Consider the following 9,315-nt stretch of genomic DNA (forward strand, 5'->3'; position numbering starts at 1 on the left):
GACATATTCTTAAATAATTAAACTATGAAAATATGAAAAGAAAAAAAAATCGATTTTTTTAATTTCTAGACCAGAATACCCCCTTAAGAGGCTTCATTCTACCAGAAGCATTCCTCTTCTTAGATAGATGCGATCTGATACATGATAGATTGGCAGTTCCGCTTATCTACCACGTCAGACGACGAACCGTGGATAGGCGACTCCTGTACAATAGGGACGTCATGCCACAAGACGTAGCAGAGCTACTTCGGTTTAGTAGGGCTGTTTCCGAACGGAACCGTACTGATAGGGCGAAGCAGGAGAACTAGTTTTGGTGGCTTCAATCGGCACTTGAAAGTGGATAGTCGGGATGGGGTTTTATGCCTTGGCCGGCTTACATACATACATGTTTTATAGTTTCAGGGTTTAGTTTTAAGTAGAATAGCCATGGTAGTACAAAAAAAAAATACAAGAAAATAATAAAGAAAAAATAAAGAAAAGATAAATAGATAATAGGTAGTTAAAGTTATTTTTGAGTTTTATATAAATAACCTTGTTGTAAGTAGTTTAAGTAGAAGATATTGAAATTGTTTTTGTTTTTTAATTTTGTAGTAAATAAAGAAATAACTAAAACGAAATCAAAGTAAAATAGATATTAGGGCTGAAAGGCATTAAAATTCTGTATGGGACCAGTAAGTTAGTTTTAAGGTATGGTTAACAAAGCTTATTTAATGAATTTTTTTTCTAGTCTTAATATAGTTTTAAGAATGAACAAACAAAAATGAAATTAATGCAAAAAAAGTGCGTTGGACTGTTATGCCTGATATCTTCGGTTCAAACTCTGCCTGTGCTATCTTAAAGTTTTGTTAACGGGTCAATTGACAATCCTCCAAGAGTAAAAAGTGCTTTCTCAAATTAGACGTTCGGATTCGACTTTCAACTATAGGTCCCCTTCATCCCTGACAACAGTACTTGCACACAGGAATGGTCGAGAGTTGTAAGTCATTAGGCCCTAGTGTGATGTTGTGTTATAACTAAAAAACGAAATAGGGAATCCATTTATGCAAATTATCTTCTTTTGCAAAAGAAATTAAGTATTAATTTAGCACTCTATGATTTCGTTCTATATAACCTAAGGTTTCATGATAATAGGGTGTTGATGTTACGTGATTTGACCCAAACGATGACTTCATATATGAATGAATACCTTAAACATCCATGCCTTAAAAATCCAAATATTTGTCATCCAACATTGTAAAGTTAGTATGTACCTGTTATTTGACGGTCGTAATTGGCCAATCGTGTCTGCTGATACTACTTTTAAACTTGTTGTTTTTGAATATATTATTAATTATGCATAAGCAAACATAATAGCCTTTCCACACCAAACTGAAAACCCGGTTTTCGGCGAAAAGTTTTCGAAAACTCATAAAGTGTTCACACCGAGTATTTACAAGTTTTCGTTTGACATTTCCATTATTTTGATACTAATTGTCAAATTTTTTATAAATAGTATATTTTTAATTTAAAAATTTATTGGTTTTCGAATAATTTGTGAAATAAAATGAGTTTTCGCCAAATTGGTTTGATTTCCATACATACAAAAAAATGGAACAAAGCATGAAGTTCCTGCTCAACTTCATATCATTACCTCAAGGCTCTACCATGACCAGAAAACGTCAGCGTTTTATTTTGAAAATGTTGAAAATGAAAAAAAATAAGAGTATGATTAATGCAATTGAGAATCATCATCGCCAAAGAAGCATGTGGACAAAGGTAAGCTTCCATAATACCATTTACCTCTAAATTATAAAAACAAACTTTCTACCTCAATGTCAGATACGTACAAGCACTTTTTGGGAACACGAAGTCTTAGAAAACAATGATGAGTTTTTTAAACACCATTTTAGAATGAGCCGTAAAACATTCGACATATTGTGCAATGAGCTGAAAAATCTAGAAATGCACGATACCAACTTTAGAAAGTGCATACCTTTGAAAAAAAGAATAGCCATTGCAATATATACGCTTGGGTCGTCTGCTGAATACAGGACAGTTGCAGCTAATTTTGGCGTTGGCACATCCACAGTAGGCATGATCTTAAAAGAGTTTTGTAGAGAAGTTTGGCTTGTTCTAAACCAAAATACCTTTGTGCCTATCCACTCACAGAACAAACTATAAAAAAAAATGTGAGTGGTTTTGAAAAACTTGGTTTCCCTCAGTGTTTTGGAGCTATTGGTATAGTATAGATTCAAGAATCTCTCAAACCAATGCGAAACGTTGAAGAAGACAAAACAACACGTTGTTGTTGTTTAGTAGTCGTACTGAATGTTTCGTATTGGTTTGGAAGATACATGTTTGTACTCTTAATAACTTTTTTTTTTATAATTTTCAATTTTACTGAAGATGGGTGCCATATTGAGATCCAAGCCCCAGCTCTGGATTCTGTAGATTACTATAATTATAAGGGATGGCATTCAACTGTATTGCTAGCTGTGGTTGATTATCGGTGTCGAGTACCAAGTGTAAATGCTACCTTATGCAATGAATTATAACTATAATAGTTTATAAGACGAATTGTTATACTTAGTATTAAGAATGAGAAAATAAAGTTCAGTTCAATTCTAACTACAACTCCGAGTACATCACATAAATTGGCGACGAGGACACGAACTGATAGTCAAAGAAGAATTTTTCTTTCTGATCAACTGGCATTCCACGTGATCAACCAAGCATACATTTATCTCAGTTGAGGATCTTAATTTTAGATTTCCTTTGTTTTTAACAAAAAAAAAAGAAAAGTTTTATTTAAACAAAGTTAGTCGTGGTCTCAATAAAAAAAAAATCGAGATGACCTCAGTAAACGAGAGCATATTAACCACAACTACTTCAAGCAGCGTACGGGAGTTCCGACCGCATGTCGATAGTTGGGAAAATTGGTGTGAACTATTAGATTCACATTTTCTGGAAAGTGCAGTCACAGAAGATAACATGAAAGTGGCGATTTTAATAAAATCAATAGGATTGGAAGCATATGGTTTACTTAAAGATCTATGCGATCCAGTTCTGCCTTCCAAAAAACCATTCAATGAATTGAAGGAATTGTTGGACACGCAATATTCAATTCCTGTAATTGTTTTTCGAGAAAGACGAACTTTCTTAGAAGCAAAGAAGTCGGATACAGAAACAGCGTCACAGTGGTTCGCTCGTCTTAAAAAATTAGCGAAAGATTGTAAATTTGGGCAGCAATTAGACGCATTCGTGCTCAATAAATTTATTACCGTCTTTGAAGGCAAAGTCTAAACTAAAATTGAGCGAAGCCTTAAAAAAGGCAATGGCAGCAGAAGTAAAATTAATCACGCAACAGCAACAACAAACGCAAAAAGAGGTTAATTTTGTATCGAAAAGGTACCAACGTGGTCAGCGAAGCAGCAGCAACAAGCAGAACAGCTCCAACAACAACAGCAAAGATAGTGGAAGTTCACGGCGACGGTGCTCACATTGTGGCTGGAAGAACCACACCAGTGAAAAATGCAAATACAAATCGAGCACGTGTAACAAGTGCGGCAGAGTGGGTCATTTGGCGAGCGTATGCAGCAGTAGCAGACAAATTAATTAAGTAGAAGTATCAAATAATTTAAGTAGTGAATTTAATTCCAATGAAGATATTAATACAACTTCTGATTACATTTCGAACTTTTCAAATTTTTCTATTTTCAGTGTTACTGGAGAAGCGGTGGCTACACCATTTACAGAAGCAGTAAAAGTTAATCAAGTCTGGCTCGAATTTGTGTTGGATACCGGCGCAGCTTGTTCCCTGGTTTCTCTATCAATTTTAGATAAGTTTTTTGACCGCAAGATTTTGAAGCCCTGCGTTGATCGATTTTGTGCATATAACGGGGAAACTATACAAATTGTGGGTGAGTTCAAAGCAACTGTTAAATATCGCGAGCGAACACGTGAATTGCGGTTAATCGTTAGTAACACGAACAGTCCGCCCATTTTGGGCAGAGATTTTATGTAACTTTTTGATATGACTTTATCACAAATTAATTCGATTCGGTATGATCACAAACAAGACGATTTAGTTTCTCGAATTAAAAGCAAATATCGCAACGTTTTTAAGAATGAACTTGGTACATATAAGGGTAATAAAATTAAATTGAGTATAAGCGAGAATGCAAAGCCACGTCCGGTGCCTTTAGCATGGCGTAGTAATATTGAAAATCAATTAAATAATTTAGTTAAAACTGGTGTGTTAATCCCTGTCGAAAATGCAGAGTGGGGTACACCTTTGGTACCAATCGTTAAGTCTAATGGCGACCTCCGCATTTGTGGCGACTACAAAACCACGGTTAATAAGTTTTTGAAAATTAGATTTGTCGAACGCATACAATCAATTAGTGTTGGATGAAGATTCACAATTGTTATGTGCTTGGAGCACGCATGTTGGTGTTTTCAAGATGACACGTTTGCACTTCGGAGTAAAGCCGGCTGCGGCTATTTTTCAGAAAACAATTGAAACTCTTTTACGAGGTATTCCAAATGCAATCAATTATTTAGATGATATTGTTGTAACGGGTGCCACCACCGCAGATCATATGAAAACACTTGAGCTAGTTTTAGGAAAATTAGATTCTGTCGGGTTACGTCTAAATGAAAGTAAATGTGAGTTCTTCAAGGAATGAATTTCATACTTAGGTTTTAACATCGATCGTTTTGGTTTAAGCAAGAATAAAGATCGAATCGCATCCGTATTAGAAGCCCCAATTCCACAATGTGTGTCGGAAGTAAGAGCTTTAGTGGGTATGATTAATTATTACTCAAAGTTTATTCCTAATTTTGCTCATAAGATGGCACCTTTATATAATTTGTTGAAAAAAGATGTGAAATTCCAATGGTCAAAAACATGCCAAGAAGCGTACGAGTTATTGAAGCAAGACGTAACGTCGGATCAGGTTTTGACACATTTTAATCCAAAAATTCCAATAGTTTTGTCAACTGATGCTTCTAATTCAGCGGTAGCAGGGGTTTTGTCACATATTTTTGCAAATGGTGTTCGAAAACCAATTGCGTTTATTTCTCGTGCACTTTCACAAACAGAAAAAGGCTACAGTACTATTCAAAAGGAAGCATTGGCTATAGTTTACAGCGTCTCAAAATTAAAACAATATTTATTAGGCGTTCATTTTACATTAGAGTCTGATCACAAACCACTTTTGGCTATTTTTGGTGAGAATAAAGGTTTACCAGTTATGGCGGCAGCAAGGATGCAAAGATGGGCTTTTATTTTGTCTGGTTTCGATTACTCTATCAAATATATTAAAGGTGAACTTAATCAAGCCGATCACTTATCGCGGATTCCGCAAGAAGAAGTAGGCAAAATAAGTAACGATTTTTCATATATAAATTTAGTTGAAACAGATAACCAGTTGAAACTAGATTTCAAAAATATTGCAAAAGAAACTAGACGCGACCCGATTCTTTCAAAATTGGTAGATGCGATAAATAGTGGTACAATTGATGCGTTAATGGGCGAAGAATTTGGCCCTTTTCGTAATAAGAAAAATGAATTGTCGGTTGAATACAATTGTATTCTATGGGGCTATCGAACGATTGTTCCATTTAAATTACGTGAAGAGGTATTGAAAGAATTACATCTGTCACACTTAGGCATAGTAAAAACCAAAGCATTGACACGTTCGTATGTTTGGTGGCCTAAAATAGACCATAATATTGAGAAAATGATTTCGAGTTGTGTTTCTTGCAAGCTTACTCAGTCGAGTCCAGAAAAATGTCCTTTAATCCCATGGACACCCACTGAATCAGCTTGGTCTCGAATCCATGTAGATTTTGCTGGGCCTATAAATGGATTTTATTTTCTAATCATCATAGATTCGTATTCTAAATGGGTTGAAGTTTTTAAAACTCATGAAATGACATCGATATTTACAATCAATAAACTGCGAGACGTCTTTTGCCGTTTTGGTTTAGTTGACACATTAGTAAGAGATAACGGGAGACAATTTATTTCGTTGGACTTCCAACAGTTTTTGGCAAACAATGGCATTAAGCATATTTTGACCGCTCCAGGTCATCCGGCAACCAATGGCCAAGCAGAAAACTTTGTAAAAACACTTAAAAAGTCGTTGCATGCCATTTTAAACGACACTGGTGGTGGCAGCAAAAATATGGACTTAATATTAAATCGGTTTTTGTTCGATTATAGATGTGCAAAACACTGCACCACTGGTGAACCACCAGCAAAGTTATTGCTTGGTAAAGAGTTAAAAAAACGATTTAGTTTAATGAAACCACCATTGGTGCGAGAAAAGATTTGTGATAAGCAATTATCAAACATTAAAAATTTTAAAGGCTCAAGAAATGTTAAATTTGAAGAAGGTGAAAATGTTTACGTGCGCGATAATTCAAATCCGAATAAGGACGGTTGGCAACCAGCTACCGTAAAGAAACGTATTGGCTCACGATCGTATAGTTGTGTTCTTACAATATTACAATATTATTATTCTTCATAATAAAAGACGAATTAAAAGACATTCGAATCAAATGATATCGGGCACATCAAATGCGTCACCAAAATTGATCGATGGTAGGGCAGATAACTCTCCTAAAGAAACAGCCAGGGTGACGGCAGAGCCGGTAGTCAGATTCAGAAGCTGTTATCGCAACTAATGGTGCTGAGCCATCGATTCTCGAATCACGTTCTAGTAGAGGTTTAAGACCTATTGAGAGAACGAATTATAAAGTTTTTTTTTGATTAAAATAAAAGTACTTCCTATGGTAATTAATTTGTATTTGTTTAAAAAAAAAAAAAAAAGATTCCATGAATTGAAATATTGAATATAAATAATGGTTAAAATAAAAGTAAAATACATATCGACGGTTAAACTTCATAACCTCGTAAGTCGTTTTTGCAAGTTTTTCAGAAATAAAAAAAAAACATTTAAAACCACTTTAAAAAATTAAAGAAATAAAAAAATTGTTGATTTGAGTTACTAAATAAACAATTCATTATATTTAATAACATTTTTGTCAAAATAATGTGTCGTTTTTAATTTATGGACACTTACGAGGTACTGCATTCAAATTTTCAATACTTACGAGGTATTGCTACCTATTCCTTTGTTTAATAAATCATCATTTTTTTAATTTAAAAACGAAACACGACTAGTTTAAACTCCTTCGAATATTTTATTTTATTTCATAGTGATAAATAAATTAAATCAAAAACCAACTAATAAATTAAACTCTAATGGCAAACATAAAAGGAACACATTTCAGAATACTGAAATACAAAAAAGTAAAATAAACGAATCCGTTTAATAATAAAATAAAGTACAGTTAGTATGGAACATTAGTAATTTTAAGCAGGTATTAAGCAACAAATAAAAAGTTTAGTTAAAGAGAAGAATCCATTTAATAATAAGCTAAAGCACAGTTAGTAAGAAATATTCAATTAAAGTTAGGTATTAAACAAAAAATAAAAAGGTACAAAAGCAATCAAAAAGGATACATTTCAGAATGTTATAACAGATAAAGCCGAACTGACAATGTTAATTTTATATTAGTTTAAGTAAAATTATTTTAATAACACAAACAAAAAAATAAAAAAAAATAAGTAAATATCAGATAAATTCAAATTACACACATATTTCGAAAGATAATTTAAAACAAATTAAAGAAATAGCAATTTTCAATACTTTAAGTGTCTTGGTATTTCAATGAGTCATAAAAAGGCCAATAGTCTCTCGGTATTATAGCTTTAATTTCCTGCAGATGGTCAAATTTTTTTTTTGTAATTTTTAAAGGTGATGAGTGCAGTTGTTCAAAGTTTGTTTCTAAAAAATTAACATTTTTGGGCCTTGCTGGTAAGTCTTTGTACTCATCATCGAAATCCAATTTGTACGAAATCGTACCTCTATGATATCGATAACTTTTGACATTTGTTACACAGGGATCATTCGTTTTTTTTCCTGGTCTAATCGAACTATATTTCATTAATTCTTTAGCTCCAAAGTTTTTGAAAAAATCAAAATTTGGAGCCTCAGTTTTATATAATGGTTTGTTGACTTTTGCCTCCTTTGTCAACCTAACGTAATCATTGGGGATGTAGATTTCTTTATTTTTTATCTTATTTTCAATTGTGCTGTGCACACTATCGCATTCCATTTGAGTATGCCCTTTTGTAAGATACTTCTGAATAATCTCGACATCATATTTTTGAGATATGAACAAAAGTGCATTGCTCATAATGCTGTTACGGTTCTGTGCCGTGCAACCATCAGAATAAATGATAATAGGAATCTTGCTCCCCAACTTCAAAAAATTTGTTTCTAAATAATGCAAAAGAAAAGATGCGAATGTTGATGCCTGGCCATCTGAAACGGTTTCATCAAACCAGTAACATGTAGCAATTTTTTCAGCTAAGTTATAGACTGTAAAGTTATGACAGCACAACTTGGTTCGGTAATATAATGCACTTGCATTTATAAACGGACATACTTTAACAGCCTGTACATCTATTGCTAAAACATGATACAAATTATTTTGTGCATCGGTTTTATCCTTAACTTTTTCGGCTCTGGAACGATCTTTTTCTTTTATATGCTTTAGAAATTCTTCTTCAAGGACCTCTCCACTTTTATGTTTGAAACAAATATCACACCAGTCTTTTTTTGGCCTATAAAGACCGATATTCATTTCCTTTATCATACTTCTCATTGTTGTATGAGAAATAACTACGTTGCCAGTTTCTTGACATTTTTTGGCATAAGCCCTATGAACTTCCATTACCGTTTGGAAATTTTGCTCTAGGTACAATTTAGTGGTCTCCTTTCTGCAGTAGTGGGAAGGCAACTTGCTTAAATTCTGTAAAAACTCTTTCATGAAATTAAGTTCAGCAGTTTTAGGACATTGAGTTTTGTTTAAAGATTTATTTTTGTCTTTGATTCCCAACTGACTCTTTTTCAACCAATTTAAGATTGACCATTCTTTTATTCCAGTTGTAGCAATATACATTTTCTTGCAGACCCGAATGTTGTCTCCTTTTGAATTTTTTAAAAAATATTTCAAAGTAGTTTGCCTGCGGTTAATTCCATCCACATTATTTATCAAAACCGTTGCGCAGACAAAAGCTTTTCTTTCATCCCAGTTAATATTGTTCCAAATACGATCAAAAATTACCTTTCTTTCCTCATTGGACAACTTGTGGCATTCGTTTCTGGGACCCTTGTGTACAACCTTGCACTTGCATCGTTCTCCCATTACACGAGCTTCTTTTTTTGCAGTTTGAAATGTATTTTTTTGGAATTTTGG

At 33.6% G+C, this 9,315-nt stretch overlaps 1 protein-coding gene and 1 pseudogene across 1 annotated transcript; both read left to right on the forward strand.

Moving 5' to 3' along the window:
- Nucleotides 1-1,616: 1,616 nt before the first annotated feature.
- Nucleotides 1,617-2,534, forward strand: LOC129943136 (uncharacterized; annotated as a pseudogene).
- Nucleotides 2,535-4,832: 2,298 nt separating this feature from the next.
- Nucleotides 4,833-6,515, forward strand: LOC129943147 (uncharacterized protein K02A2.6-like). The gene has a single exon (XM_056052404.1). It carries the CDS (start codon nucleotides 4,833-4,835, stop codon nucleotides 6,513-6,515), a length of 1,683 nt encoding a protein of 560 aa, XP_055908379.1.
- The last annotated feature ends 2,800 nt before the right edge of the window (nucleotides 6,516-9,315 follow it).

Source organism: Eupeodes corollae, chromosome 1 (assembly GCF_945859685.1).
Source record: "Eupeodes corollae chromosome 1, idEupCoro1.1, whole genome shotgun sequence".
NCBI classification, from domain to species: Eukaryota; Metazoa; Arthropoda; class Insecta; order Diptera; family Syrphidae; genus Eupeodes; species Eupeodes corollae.